The 16,321-nt window shown below is 42.1% G+C and overlaps 1 protein-coding gene across 1 annotated transcript in view; it reads right to left on the reverse strand.

The window, feature by feature from the left end:
- Positions 1 to 11,757: 11,757 nt before the first annotated feature.
- The window catches only part of LOC118402787 (bifunctional glutamate/proline--tRNA ligase-like), a 58,654-nt gene continuing 54,090 nt past the window's right edge, over positions 11,758 to 16,321 (reverse strand). The window contains exons 32-34 of the mRNA XM_035801047.2: positions 16,077 to 16,155; positions 15,655 to 15,719; positions 11,758 to 13,882 (exon numbers count right to left, since the gene is read on the reverse strand). Of these exons, the coding sequence (XP_035656940.1) occupies positions 13,732 to 13,882; positions 15,655 to 15,719; positions 16,077 to 16,155 (295 nt within the window). The 3' untranslated portion in view covers positions 11,758 to 13,731. The remainder of the gene's footprint in view (positions 13,883 to 15,654; positions 15,720 to 16,076; positions 16,156 to 16,321) is intronic.

The following is a 16,321-nucleotide window of genomic DNA, read 5'->3' on the forward strand; positions in this document are numbered from 1 at the left end:
AAGCTGGGTTTTGGGGAGTTTTTAAAAGGAAAAATCTCTCAAATTAATTTCCACCCTCAGAAATGAGCTCAGCAATGTATTGGTAAAAGGATTATAGTATACAGGATGCAATTTAAGGTTAAGTGCTGTAGCTATCTAAAGAAACACAACAGAGACCTTGTTTCTGAAACAAAACAAGTTTATCTTAACAAAATTAACAGAGGAACATTTGACTGAACATGAATTAGAGCCAACGAATTCATGTTAATCACAAAAAAACTACTTCAGACATACAGTTGAAGTCGAAAGTTTACATACACCTGAGCAAATTACATTTAAACTCAGTTTTTCATAATTCCTGACATTTAATCCAAGTAGAAATTCCCTGTTTTAGGTCAGTTAGGATCACCACTTTATTTTAAGAATGTGAAATGTCAGAATAATAGAAGAGAGAATGATGTATTTAATCTTTTATTTCTTTCATCACATTCCCAGTGGGTCAGAAGTTTACATACACTCAATTAGTATTTGGTAGCATTGCCTTTAAATTGTTTAACTTGGGTCAAACGTTTCGGGTAGCCTTCCACAAGTTTCACACAATAAGTTGGGTGAATTTTGGCAAATTCCTCCCGACAAGAGCTGGTGTAACTGAGTCAGGTTTGTAAAAGCCTCCTTGCTCACACATGCTTTTTCAGTTCTGCCTACAAATGTTCTATAGGATTGAGGTCAGGACTTTGTGATGGCCACTCCAATACCTTGACTTTGTTGTCCTTAACCTGTTCAACCTATGGGGGCGCTATGTCATTATTGGATAAAAAGACGTGCCCGTTTTAAGCGCAATATTTTGTCACGAAAAGATGCTCGACTATGCATGGAATTGACAGCCTTGGAAAGACAAAACTCTGACGTCTCCAAAACTGCAAAGATATTATGTGTGAGTGCCCCAGAACTAATGCAACAGGCGAAACCAAGATGAAGTTTCATACAGGAAATGCCCCAGATTCTGAAGGCGCTGTGTTCCAATGTCTCCTTATATGGCTGTGAATGCGCCAGGAATGAGCCTGCGGTTTCTGTCTATTCCCCGAGGTGTCTGCAGCATTGTGACGTGTTTGTAGGCATATCATTGGAAGATTGACCATAAGAGACTACATTTACCTGGTGTCCCGCCCGGTGTCCTGTGTGCATAATCTGTAGGTCCATGCGCGTTCCATTTCTTCAGAAGAGGAAGTAAAATGCCACGATGGATTTTATCATGGTCCTTCTGTAGCTCAGTTGGTAGAGCATGGCGCTTGTAACGCCAGGGTAGTGGGTTCGATTCCCGGGACCACCCATACGTAGAATGTATGCACACATGACTGTAAGTCGCTTTGGATAAAAGCGTCTGCTAAATGGCATATATTATTATTATTATTATTATATATATATGTGAAAAACACCTTGAGGATTGATTCTAAACATCGGTTTGCCATGTTTCTGTCGATATTATGGAGTTAATTTGGAAAAAAGTTTGTGTTTTAATGACTTAATATATATATATTTTTTTCCCTCCCCAAATGTGATGAACAAAACGGAGCGATTAGTCGACACAAATAATATTTTTTGTAAAAACGGGAACATTAGCTATCTAACAGAGTCTCCTCATTGAAAACATCTGAAGTTCTTCAAAGGTAAATGATTTTATTTGAATTATTTTCTGGTTTTTGTGGAAAATGTTGCATGCTGAATGCTAACGCTAAATGCTACGTTAGCCATCAATACTGTTACACAAATGCTTGTTTTGCAATGGTTGAGAAGCATATTTTGAAAATCTGAGATGACACTGTTGTTAACAAAAGGCTAAGTCTGAGAGCAAATAGATTAATTTAATTTAATTTGCGATTTTCATGAATAGTTAACGTTGTGTTATGCTAATGAGCTTGCGGATAGATTTACACAATCCTGGATACAGGTTTTTTTTCCGTAGCTAAACGTGACGCAGAAAACGGAGCGATTTGTCCTAAACAAATAATCTTTTTGGAAAAACTGAACATTTGCTATCTGAGAGTCTCCTCATTGAAAACATCTGAAGTTCTTCAAAGGTAAATTATTTTATTTGAATGCTTTTCTGGTTTTTGTGGAAAATGTTGCATGCTGAATGCTAACGCTAAATGCTACGTTAGCCATCAATACTGTTACACAAATGCTTGTTTTGCAATGGTTGAGAAGCATATTTTGAAAATCTGAGATGACAGTGTTGTTAACAAAAGGCTAAGCTTGAGAGCAAATAGATTAATTTCATTTCATTTGCGATTTTCATGAATAGTTAACATTGCGTTATGGTAATGAGCTTGAGGCTGTATTCACGATCCCGTATCCGGGATGGCTCGACGCAAGAAGTTAAGCCATTTTGTCACAACTTTGGAAGTATGCTTGGGGTCATAGTCCATTTGGAAGACCCATTTGCGACCAAGTTTTAACTTCCGGACTGATGTTTTGAGATGTTGCGTCAATATATCCACATAATTTTCCCTTCTCATGATGCCTTCTATTTTGTGATGTGCAACAGTCCCTCCTGCAGCAAAGTACCCCCACAACATGATGCTGCCAACCCGTGCTTCACGGTTGGGATGGTGTTCTTCGGCTTGCAAGCCTCCCCCATTTTCCTCCAAACATAACGATGGTCATTATGGCCAAACAGTTCTATTTTCGTTTCATCAGACCAGATGACATTCCTCCTAAAAATATGATCTTTGTCTCCATGTGCAGTTGCAATGAGTCCAGGTGGAACAGTACTCTTCTTGCGTTGTGTACAATCAGTCATCGACATGGAACTCCAACATGTAGCACCAGTGATGTAGATTTATTCTGATAGGAACGGCACAAAATTGCACGTCATGCAATGCACATCTCTCCATCCAACTCTGCACTCACGCACGCTGGTTTGGTGCTTGTTCACTGGGCTAGTTACCAACATAATACAATTACAATATACAATATAATATCTTTAACAATGTACCTGATAGGAATGGCACAAAATTGCACGTCATGCAATGCACATCTCACCATCCAACTCTGCATTCACGCACTGTACAAAATATATGAACCCCCCCACCACAGTAAGTTGCTAGCTAGTACTGGCGGGAATTCTCTACAACAAAATGCACAACAAATATTCTCCAAAAACCGCTGCATCTTATGTGTGATGTTCGAATAACATTTACAAACAATTTGATATAAATTGTACATTTAAATCATCACTTGAGAGTATAAAAATCACGTTTGATGTACAGTGCTTTGCAACCAACAACTTACCGCTGGTTTGGTGCTTGTTCACTGGGACGATTCTAACTGGAACATCCCCCCTCGTAAGCAAGCTACGCAAACCAGCCAATAAGATGCCATGTTGAGTAGGTGAAGGCAAGACAAACTCAAACTAAAACCCCATTGGCTTAACAATAAAGTGGCAAGGGGAATCACCAATATAACCCTGTTACACTGGTGAGTCCAAAAACGCTGATGAGAGTGTAGAGGGAGGGCAGGTGTGAGTGATGGATGGCAGGAGCGTGTGATGCAGGGTAATCTGGCGCCCTCAAGTGCCAGGGGAAGGGACGAGCGGGAGCAGACGTGACACTGTCAACTTAATGTATTTAAACTTCTGACCCACTGGAATTGTGATACAGTGAATTATAAGTGAAATAAACTGCTGTAAACAATTGTTGGAAAAAGTACTTGTGTCATGCACAAAGCAGATGTCCTAACCGACTTGCCAAAACTATAGTTTGTTAACAAGAAATGTGTGGAATGGTTGAAAAACGTGTTTTAATGACTCCAACATAAGTCTATGTAAACTTCCAACTTCAACTGTAGTTTACAGCCTTTGTCAGAGCACTTTATTCTTCTGGGCTTTTGGAAAAAGATTTCCAACGCCCTCCTGTAATTGAGCTACTTGATGGGAGGGCCGTTGATGGAGCGCTGCATGCAGGCGGCTTGATGCTCTCCCTGCAGTCTGTTCCTCAAGTCTGATTTGACCTACAATAACAGAAAGAATAATAAGACAAGGGAGAGGGACAAAGAGGATCAACTTTCACATGTAAATGTTCTTCCTCATTTCATTGCAGATAAGTCCCTCACAATTAACAGAAGACTGGTATAGTCAGTGCGATTGATGCCGGCCTGCTAAGGCAGGGGTAGACTGCCCCCACTCATCAAACTGTGAGGGAAGCTTTGTCATTGTCGTCCCCTGGTCCAACCCCTGAAATACATGAAAAACAAAAAGATGTCCAACATTAAAGAAGAGTCAGCAGGGTGATAGTTCAACAGGGAAAAGGGTTGGGTAACACTGGCCTAAAATTTTCTCTTCAAAAGATTGTCACACTCATGCCATACCTTGAATGTTCCAACTAGCACATGTTGCTTGTAAGAGGGCCACTCTTGCAGCCTCTAGGGCTTGCAAGAAGTGGCTGGAGAGGAGGGTCAGGTTAAAGGTGATTATCCTCTCACTAGAGAACACAGGTCCCAACACACTGAAGGCCCCCAGAATCTCCAAGTGTTGGAACCTCCAGTCTAGGCTGTCCTGGAGGCCAACAAGATATGGATCCATTACCTAATTACATCAAAAGAAAGTTAGCAATAGCTGTTTGTTTTCATTTATCCAACACACATGATGTAACATTGGTTTCATCACAGCATTAGAAAGCAAATGTTTTTACCTCCTCTCTGAACCAAACCCAGAACTGCTCCCTGGTCTTGGTCTTCTCCACCTGGCCTCTCCCTTTCCTCCTTCTCCTTGATGTTGAATGCACCCAGACCCATTGGGTCATCGAGGTCCTGGCGGAGTTGGCTCAGAAATAAACACAATGCTGTAGTACAAAGTAAACATTTGTAGCCCTTAGCCTAATTAAAGGAAATTTGACTAACCATGTGGCTTATTATATAGCCACGGCTTCAGTCTGTCAATTTAAAGCCACTTAGGGTCCCATCCGGATTGCCACTGGTGAGCACTTGCCCTTACTCCTCTATCTAATCCTTCTCTCTGCTCTCCTCCATCTCTCTTCCTGGCTCTATCCTTTCCTTTGTTCCACTCTGCTCTCCTCTCTCATTTTCTCCTTCCATCTCCCCTCTTGGCTCCCTCTTCTCTGCCTTTCTGTCCCTCGTGCATCCATACCTCACTCCCGGGATTCTGCCTCTTTTCTGTCTTGTTAAAATTACATCTTAAGCATTTAAAGAGTTAACTAACTAAAAAAGTTTCATTTAATTCAGGCTGATTTGACGTTAGACAGCTAAGTTAACGTTATCTGACACTCTTGCCCCTGCTTTTCCTTTCTCTTTTGCTGCTGTGGCTGGAAATATTTAAATAAACTCATCTGAGAAAAAAAAAATCTAATCGAAGACAGAAAAATTTAGCTATCTTGCTTGCACCTAATACAGTTACAAACGAACCGGCTAGCTAACTTGCTTGACTAGTAACTTTAGTTAACCATGTTTCTATCTTCAACATACTTGTGGATATTGGATAGCTTATTGCCGTTACAATTGTGGCAGCAATATTATAGATCTAAAATATGTTGAGTTTTTAGGTTAAACCTAGCTTATGTAGTTAACTAGTTGGCTAGCTAACGTTAGACAAAGAAGCTAACGTACCTTTCTTGCAATTTCTCACGCAGGAGCACTGAGATGATTCAAGTGAATTGTGTTTCGCGCCGCAAAGATTCTGTATTGCGCACTGGTCACTCGAGCACTGGTCAATGGCGTGCCATTTCTGGCACAGGTGCATTCTGAAGAGATTCAAGTGAATTGTGTTTTGTACCACAGAGTCTCTGAATCAAGCACTGGTCACTTGTACACTGGTCACTGGCACGCTCCGTTTCTTGAGTTGCAGGGTGCCTGCCACAGCTCACACAGCTAAATAGCCTTCAGAACTGTGTTGAACACAGACAGATTATCTATTTCCAACAAAAGTGAATGTGCTTTACAGAACTTTATTGAAACTATGTTTGGTAGAGACAGGATATTTATTTTTGTGTGGCAGCAATGATTCTGCCACGGCGCAGCGCCACACTTAAATGAACGCAGAGTAAACACTTATAATTAGGAAGTTAATAATTGATCAATAGTCATGTGTGATTCGGACCACGAGCGGTGGTGTTTATATAGGAACCATGATTTGAGACGTGTCACAAGGGAGTGTATGTTATTGTTTTGTGTGCATGTTGTTTTGTTTTTGTCAAGCTTCAATACAAATCTCACCAGAGTGGGTCTGCAGGATAGTGTGGATTTCTCCCTAAGAATTAGCCCTCTAACTCCCTGACCCTGTATCTCTGCGGGGAGATCGCCAAGATGATAGTGAGGTATGACAATTTGCAAAAATGGTTTCAACTGTGTTATTCTCTTTGACATTTGTCTGCATACAAATGTCTAAGAATATTGGTAATAGTAATAATTTGTCATCCAGACAAACTATTTACTGTATTTCCTGAATCAGAAATGCCCTAAACTAAACTGTTGTTCTGGTCTGTCCTCTCTCGAGGTTATGGCGAAGGTGACCAAAGATGGTGTCAAGATGCATGGAAAGGATAATTTGACCAAGAACAGTGTGAGCCTCACCCCCTCTAACCGGCTGAAGTAATGGTGACAATGGTGTTCACTATGGTCCTTCACCACTTCTGCCCGGAGACCTGAGTCCAAGCCAGCAACCTGTGCACGAACTAAGACACTACCTGAAGAAAATTAAAAAACACCAGAAGAATGAGTGCCTGGAGGGAGAGGAGTGGTCAACCATGCCCGCAATTGATGTATGCTTGTCCAAAATGGTTTATTTGGTTATCAGGTTAATTGTGGAGGTCTACACACTGCGAAATGTATAGTCATTTAGACAACAAAAAATGCATTAAGATACCGATCTGTCATTAACATGCCACTTGCAACAAAAGCTCCAGCTGATGTCAATGCCATAATTGAAATTGTGTAATGAAGCAAAGGTCTTAAGTTAAAACATTCTACTGCAATGGTTTTATAGGTAAGAGCTATGGAAACAATCAGAGTCTACAGATCCCTTGTCTGTATTTTAGATTGTAGAACCCAGAGTGAAGGGTTTGAAAGAATGAAGTTTCATGGTTTTATGTATTGATTTCACTTACTTTAATAGAAGCTATAATCTAATGCTTACCTTAAAATGTAACGATAATTATCAGTGATAAGAGGGAATGTGAAGGAAAATATGTTTGTGCTTTTCTAATAACCAATTTGACTGGGTTCGTGCAAGTGATTGATTCATCGTGCCTGAGAGGAATCCTCAATATTAGAATAAGCAATTTGGCAGTACACCCAGAACATTGTTTTGAGAACTGAAAGGGGTGTCTCATTTTCAAGGTCTCAGCTTGGAGAGAAGCCTTGTGAGGTATTGGTCAGTCACATGCATGAAACAAATGTTAATGAGTTTGTTGGAACCTCTCCAGCTTGCTGATAAATTATTAATTTAATATTGACTTCAGGTGTCCCTGATGGTAATTTCCACGACAAGTATCTTACCTCAAGTTGTTGTTGCATCCTTTTGTTTACTGGTGATGAATTATGCTGTTTGTTCTCGATAATTTGGTGGTTTGATACAATTCGCTTCAAGGAGGTTTTTTTTTTTTTTTTTCAAAGTCGATGAAAATCTTTGAACGTTTTCTTTTACCTCCATCCATTGTTTGGTTTAGGTGACTTGCTCCAATTCCACACAATACTTATGTATTGGTTTTTGAAGCATCGTCAGGTCTGCATCAAGTGCACATCGTTAGTCTAATCAGGTTTCACAAAGATTAACTGGTTAGTGCTTACTTACCTTATTCTAGGACTCCCTAGTCTAGAACTAATTAATCTGAAGTTAAGCAATTTATCTGGATAAATTTAAGTAGAATTAGATTTAAATTAAACTGTCTTGGAAACCGCAAACCCTCAATGTTTAGTTGAGATCTAATGTCTATAAATTAACATGGGAGGGTAAACTATCATCTAACGACTTAACTGCTTCAAAACTGGTCTGAGGCAGTCGTTACCTTACAAGCGTTTAAGTGCAACTTTAGTGACAATGGTGTTAGGCAACAGCTCAGGGCCGGGTATCCAAAAGCATCTATTTGGCTAAGTTCATTGTTATGGTTCTAAGAAGCCTTTGGGGTCCCAGGCCCATTGATAACGCTCCTACAAAGGTTTTAACTATGAATTTTGCCTTAAGATGCTTTTGGGAAACCGGGCCCAGATCTAATTTGCTTATAATATAAGAAATTCACCTGACTTCAGAATATCAGGAATCACTGATTTATCTGTAAACTGAATTTAAAAAATCTAATCAAAGTTTATTTGTCAAGTGCACCGAATACAAAAGGTGTAGACCTGACAGTGAAATGCTTACTTACAGGCTCTAACCAATAGTGCAAAAAAGGTATTAGGTGAACAATAGGTAAGTAAAGAAATAAAACAGTAAAAAGACAGGCTATATACAGTAGCGAGGCTATAAAAGTAGTGAGGCCACATACAGACACCGGTTAGTCAGGCTGATTGAGTTAGTATGTACATGTAGACATGGTTAAAGTGACTATGCATATATGATGAACAGAGAGTAGCAGTAGCGTAAAACAGGGGTTGGCAGGTGGTGGGTGGCAGGACACAATGCAGATAGCCGAGTTAGCCAATGTGCGGGACCACTGGTTGGACATGTAGACATGGTTAAAGTGACTATGCATATATAATAAACAGAGTAGCAGCAGCATAAAAAGAGGGTTTGGGGAGGGCACACAATGCAAGTAGTCCAGGTAGCCATTTGATTACCTGTTCAGGAGTCTTATGGCTTGGGGGTAAAAACTGTTGAGAAGCCTTTTTGTCCTAGACTTAGCACTCCAGTACCGTTTGCCATGTGGTAGTAGGGAGAACAGTCCATGACTGGGGTGGCTGGGGTCTTTGACAATTTTTAGGGCCTTCCTCTGACACCGCCTGGTGTAGAGGTCCTGGATGGCAGGCAGCTTAGCCCCAGTGATGTACTGGGCCATACACACTACCCTCTGTAGTGCCTTGCGGTCAGAGGCCGAGCAATTGCCGTACCAGGCAGTGATGCAACCAGTCAGGATAACCTCAATGTTGCAGCTGTAGAACCTTTTTGAAGATCTCAGGACCCATACCAAATCTTTTTAGTTTCCTGAGGAGGAATAGGCTTTGTCGTGCCCTCTTCACGACTGTTTTGGTATGTTTGGACCATTCTAGTTTGTTGTTGATGTGGACACCGAGGAACTTGAAGCTCTCAACCTGCTCCACTGCAGCTCCGTCGATGAGAATGGGGGTGTGCTCGGTCCTCCTTTTCCTGTAGTCCACAATCATCTCCTTAGTCTTGGTTACGTTGAGGGATAGATTGTTATTCTGGCACCACCCGGCCAGGTCTCTGACCTCCTTCCTATAGGCCGTCTCGTTTTTGTCGGTGATCAGGCCTACCACTGTTGTGTGTCGTCTGCAAACTTAATGATGGTGTTGGAGTCGTGCCTGGCCATGCAGTCGTGGGTGAACAGGGAGTACAGGAGGGGACTGAGCATGCACCCGCGGGGAGCTCCAGTGTTGAGGATCAGTGTGGCGGATGTGTTGTTACCTCCCTCACCACCAGGGGTGGCCCGTCAGGAGGTTCAGGATCCAGTTGCAGAGGGAGGTGTTTAGTCCCAGGATCCTTAGCTTAGTAATGAGCTTTGAGGGTAAGTGTTCCTTTTTTCCAGGTGGGAAAGGGCAGTGTGGAGAGATTGCATCATCTGTGGATCTGTTTGGGCAGTATGCAAATTGGAGTAGGTCTTGGGTTTCTGGGATAATGGTGTTGATGTGAGCCACTACCAGCCTTTCAAAGCACTTCATGGCTACGGACGTGAGTGCTACGGGTCTGTAGTCAATTTGGCAGGTTTCCCTTGTGTTCTTGGGCACAGGGACTATGGTGGTCTGCTTGAAACATGTTTGTATTACAGACTCAATCAGGGACATGTTGAAAATGTCAGTGAAGTCACCTGCCAGTTGGTCAGCACATGCCCGGAGCACACATCCTGGTAATCTGTCTGGCCCCACAGCCTTGCGTATGTTGACCTGTTTAAAGGTCTTACTCACGTTGGCTACGGAGAGCGTGATCACAGTCGTCCGGAACAACTGATGCTCTCATACGTGCCTCAGTGCTGCTTGCCTTGAAGCGAGCATAGAAGAGATTTAGCTCATCTGGTAGGCTCGTGTCCCTGGGCAGCTCGCAGCTGTGCTTCCCTTTGTCGTCTGTAATAGTTTGCAAGCCCTGCCACATAAGACGAGCGTCGGAGCAGGTGTAGTACGATTCAATCTTAGCCCTGTATTGACGCTTTGCCTGTTTGATGGTTCGTCGCAGGGCATAGCAGGATTTCTTGTAAACTTCCGGGTTAGAGTCCCTCACCTTGAAAGTGGCAGTGCATGTAATCCATGGCTTCTGGTTGGGGTATGTACGTACAGTCGCTGTGGGTACAATGTCCTCGATGCACTTATTGATAAAACCAGTGACTGATGTGGTGTACTCCTCAATACCATCGGAAGAATCCCGGAACATGTTCCAGTCTGTGATAGCAAAACAGTCCAGTAGTTTAACATCTGCTTCATCTGACCACTTTTTTATAGACCGAGTCACTGGTGCTTCCTGCTTTAATTTTTGCTTACAAGTAGGAATCAGGAGAATAGAGTTGTGGTCGGATTTACCAAATGGAGGGCGAGGGAGAGCTTTGTACACGCCTGTGTGTGGAGTACAGGTGATCTAGAATTATTTTCCCTCTGGTTGAAAATTTAACATGTTGATAGAAATTTGGTTTTGCTGATTAAAGTTTCCCTGCATTAAAGTCTCCGGCCACTAGGAGCGCCGCCTCTGGGTAAGTGGTTTTCTGTTTGCTTATTTCCTTATACAGCTGACAGTGTGGTCTTAGTGCCAGCATCAGTCTTTGGTGGTAAATAAACAGCCACGAAAAATCGGAATATAAAAAATAAAAAAACCTCTCGGCAAGTAGTGTGGCCTGCAATTTATCATAATATACTCGACTTCAGGCGAGCAAAATCTAGAACCTTCCTTAGAGTTCATGCACCAGCTGTTTACAAATATACACAGACCACCCCCCTTGTCTTAGGAGTGTGCTGTTATCTTGCCGGTGCAGCGTATATCCTGCTAGCTGAATATACATGTCGTCATTCAGCCACGATTCCGTGAAACATAGGATATTACAGTTTTTGATGTCCCGTTGGTAGGATATTCGTGATCGTGCAATCATTGGACAATAAATTAGACGTTGGCGAGTAGTATTGACGGTAAAGGCAGCTTTCCCAGTCGCCTTCTCCGGGTCCTGACCAGGCATCCGGCTCTTTTTCCTCTGAACCCGCGTCGCTTCCTCTTGCAAATAGCGGAGATGTCGGCCCTGTGGGGTGTTTGGAGAATGTCCTGTGCGTCGTCCTTGTTGTAGAAAAGTCTTTGGCTAATCCAAGGTGAGTAATCGCTGCCCTAATATCCAGCTCTTTTTCGCAGTAAAATATAGTTGCAGAAACATTATGTACAAAATAAGTTACAAATAACGCGAAAAAAACATAATAGCACAATTGGTTGTGCGCCCGTAAAACTGCTGCCATTTCTTCCGGCGCCATTTTACATGATCTCTGGGAAAGTGGAGTTTCACTTTTCCACACTGACCATAGAACAATGATGTGCACCTGTTTGGACAAGAATCCACACATTTTCATATAAAGTGACCATAATTTACAGATAAAGAAGCATCTCCCCAACAGAAATCACCGGAAACTATACAGTGGAAATTCCCTTTATTATTATAGACAAGTTCTACAATTGCATGAGTTGGAGTAAATCAAAGATTACAGTACAGGTATGTCATAGTACGTATTCCAATAGAATGAGGATGCTAGTATGGACATGAACCTTCTTATGGTGGAACAAAGGTCAGCCATTTTGGTCAGGGAGGTGGTCAACCATGGTTCGCCAGTGCTGTGATAGTGTAAAATAATGAATTTGAAGAATGTATCTGCACTGTATGTTTGTTAGCTAGCCAGCTTCAGAGGAATGATTCAATACATTTTTCAAATTAACTGCCAATATGACAACATTCCATTCAAACAATGCCGTCAATCCACAGCATGTCTCAAATCAGTTGATGATAGTACTTAAACAAAGTTGTAAATGCAACAAGTATTGATAGTGTATCATATAACACTCACAGCTTTCCAAGAAAACAAAAATGCAGACAATTATGGTCTTTTTCCATATATATTATAGAGCAGGGCTCGCCAACCATGTTTCCCGAGCGCTACTGTCCAGTAGGTTCACTCAAACCCTAATCTAGCACAATTGATTCAAATAATTAGCTGGTTGATAAGCTGAATCCTTTTAGTTACAACTGGGGTTGGAGCAAAAACCTACAGGAGGGTGGCTCTCCAGAAATAGTTGGACAGCCCTGTTTTTAGAGGCTATTTATACACAGCATTCACAATAAACCCGTATAAAAACTATACTTATAATTATATTACAATATTTTAAGTTCACAATTCTAATACACAATTTCTGAAATCAAATGCCTTACTTTTAATTTCCTGCATAAGAAAAATCAGGATTATGCCTCTACTGCCATCAATTTCAATTAGACTGGTTTGGATTTCTCCCTGACCAATATAGATGGAGTAAAGAGGTCAATGGAACGCAGACCGTGGGGGAGCACCTTCAAATCTGATCGAACAAAGTGGATATTCATCAAATCCCTCATTATTGATGTATTGTAGCAGGCCCACAATGTGGTTACTAAAAGTCAGATTTGGATATATTTGGATGTTTACGCTGCATAACATTTAGAAGTAGTTCCTTTTCAGGTTTAGAAGTAGTAACTGCTAAATGCTACCTCCCGTTCGTATAAGCTGGTAGCACAGCTAGCATAGAGAAATCGGTGGTGGTAGTCAATTGTTTTTAACTGAAATAAGGTTGATTATTAATATTTGTTTTACCTCAACAGTGTGAAATACACAATAGCAGCCTAAAAGAAGGAACATTTTGCTGGGGGGCAATGAGAAGAGTTGGGATCTTTTCCCTACGCATTTCCATTGTTTTGGTTGAGATCCATTGACCTCATTACTGCTTCTATGGCTGCTATTTTAACCACATTATGGAGCTTTGAGGGCTGTTTATGACATAGATCCTATTAAATTACTAGAGGGGCTATGAGTATTCCTATGAGTTGGTACACCGGAATAACGAGTCGAAAATCTCCAGGAAACAACCCTCACCACCCCCAATTGCTATGACAGAGAGGGGTCAATGTCAGTTCAGTTAGTGGGGAGGTACTAAAACATCTTGCCTGAGTACAAGGACATCTTTTATACCTGTAAAAGGTCCTGAGATAAGTTAGGGTGGGAGGGAGAAAGGGACAAGACTGTCACCGGGTAAAAAAAACGTGCTTTTTTGTGTTACATTTGGGGCAAGTGGGGAGATAAGTTGATTACGGAGAGTGCCTTTCTTTAGTCACTTTCAAGGGGTTGGGCCACCATTGCAACATGGTTAAGGGCTGAAAGAAAGGGAACACACTATGGGGTGTTGACTCGGTATATCTCAATAATCTTAAGTGACTTCATCTCTGCTCATTCAAAAGAGCATGATAGGGGGAAACACTCAGAGAATTTCTTGGTTTTCAACAATCTTGTTCTTCACATTTCCCAGACAAAGGAGAAGTGACGAGGAAGCCATTTCAGACGATTGAGATACACCCTTCAGGTGTGTATTTAGTAGCTACGGCCAAACAGAGTGTAGTACTGGGCAGCCTCCTTGCCGCTGACGCACATCTGGCCCGGCTGCAGGGGCTTGAGGGGCTTGAAGGGGATACACAGACTCTTTGCACCCATGGAGGGGGCACCGGGCTCCAGATCCTGGTCCCTGGAGAGGGGGGACAAAGAGACAGGATAGGGAGTTGACAGATTTATTGAGCTTCATTCTACATTTGCTAACACTTCACTAAGAGACGATAATGCATATTGACGCGATTATAAAGAATTGCAAGACTTGTTATACACATGTACAGCGAAGAGAACAAGTATATGATAACCTGCAAAATCAGCAGTGTTTCCTATTTACAAAGCATGTAGAGGTCTGTAATTCTTTTATCATAGGTACACTTCAACTGTGAGAGACGGAATCTAAAACAAAAATCCAGAAAATCACATTGTATGATTTTTAAGTAATTAATTTGCATTTTATTGCATGACAAGTATTTGATCACCTACCAATCAGTAAGAATTCTGGCTCTCACAGACCTGTTAGTTTTTCTTTAAGAAGCCCCCCTGTTCTCCACTCATTACCTGTATTAACTGCACCTGTTTGAACTCGTTACCTGTATTAAAGACACCTGTCCACACACTCAATCAAACAGACTCCAACCTCTCCACAATGGCAAAGACCAGAGAGCTGTGTAAGGACATCAGGGATAAAATTGTAGACCTGCACAAGGCTGGGATGGGCTACAGGACAATAGGCAAGCAGCTTGGTGAGAAGGCAACAACTGTTGGCGCAATTATTAGAAAATGGAAGTAGTTCAAGATGACGGTCAATCACCCTCGGTCTGGGGCTCTATGCAAGATCTCACCTCGTGGGGCATCAATGATCTTGAACTACACGGCAGGACCTGGTCAATGACCTGAAGAGAGCTGGGTCTCAGCTCCAGAACACAGTCTCAAAGAAAACCATTAGTAACACACTACGCCGTCATGGATTAAAATCCTGCAGCGCATGCAAGGTCCCCATGCTCAAGCCAGCGCATGTCCAGGCCCATCTGAAGTTTGACAATGACCATCCGGATGATCCAGAGGAGGAATGGGAGAAGGTCATGTGGTCTGATGAGACAAAAATAGAGCTTTTTGGTCTAAACTCCACTCGCCGTGTTTGGAGGAAGAAGAAGGATGAGTACAACCCCAAAAACACCATCCCAACTGTGAAGCATGGAGGTGAAAACATCATTCTTTGGGGATGCTTTTCTGCAAATGGAACAGGACGACTGCACCGTATTGAGGGGAGGAGGGATGGGGCCATGTATTGCGAGATCTTGGCCAACAACCTCCTTCCCTCAGTAAGAGCATTGAAGATGGGTCGTGGCTGGGTCTTCCAGCATGACAACAACACGAAACACACAGCCAGGGCAACTAAGGAGTGGCTCTGTAAGAAGCGTCAAGGTCCTGGAGTGGCCTAGCCAGTCTCCAGACCTGAACCCAATAGAACATCTTTGGAGGGAGCTGAAAGTCCGTATTGCCCAGCGACAGCCCAAAAACCTGAAGGACCTGGAGAAGATATGTATGAGGAGTGGGCCAAAATCCCTGCTGCTGTGTGTGCAAACCTGGTCAAGAACTACAGGAAACATATGATCTCTGTAATTGCAAACAAAGGTTTCTGTACCAAATATTAAGTTCTGCTTTTCTGATGTATCAAATACTTATGTCATGCAATAAAATGCAAATTCATTACTTGAAAATCATACAATGTGATTTTCTGGGTTTTTGTTTTACATTAGTCTCTCACAGTTGAAGTGTACCTATGATATAAATTACAATGCATGTAGAAGTCTGTAAGTAGGAAAACCTGCAAAATCGGCAGTGTATCATATATTTGTTCTCTCCAATGTACGTATATATGCATCACGGTCATTGAGAGATACGTACTTGGCAGTGGTCTTCTTGATCCAGTCTTCACACTCGATTTCTCCACAGAAGGGGATCTGGACAATCTGTGGACATCCCCCCCAAAAATAAAAATAAATAAAACGGTCAGTGTGTTTGTATTAGTTAAGCCAGCCAGAAGTGAAAACTGACAGGAGTGGTACTGCCCCACTTCCCAAAAAATACTTTCTATATCTTTTTTCCCCCACTCCTGTCAGTTTCCTTTAGCTTTATTGAAGAGATAGTACAATGTGATATACAGGGAAGGGTGAGTCAAAGGGCAGTGGGCTGGATACGAACCTATGAAGACTCTGGCTTACATGTGTTCCGGGGTGAGCGGCTGTAACCGCTGTACCACACAGGCCATGAAGACTTCATCTCTGATGTAGGTTCAACATATATAACAGATAAACAGTGTAACTCACCATGCCCTGGTCCAGGTCTTTCTGGAACTGTTCCATAGAGTCTGCTACCACCATGTGCTTGTTCAAATCGTCTGATGCCCTGCGACACAGAAATATTTGATATTAGTCCAGTATTCGACAGGTCACACGTGTGTGTGTGTGTGTACATTAGCCCCAGTGCAGTAGCTGAGAGAGATACACACAGAGACCGAGAGAGACGCACATAAAGAGCGCAAAACAGAGAGCATGTACAGTCGTGGCCAAAA

Source organism: Oncorhynchus keta, chromosome 2, assembly GCF_023373465.1.
Source record: "Oncorhynchus keta strain PuntledgeMale-10-30-2019 chromosome 2, Oket_V2, whole genome shotgun sequence".
NCBI classification, from domain to species: Eukaryota; Metazoa; Chordata; class Actinopteri; order Salmoniformes; family Salmonidae; genus Oncorhynchus; species Oncorhynchus keta.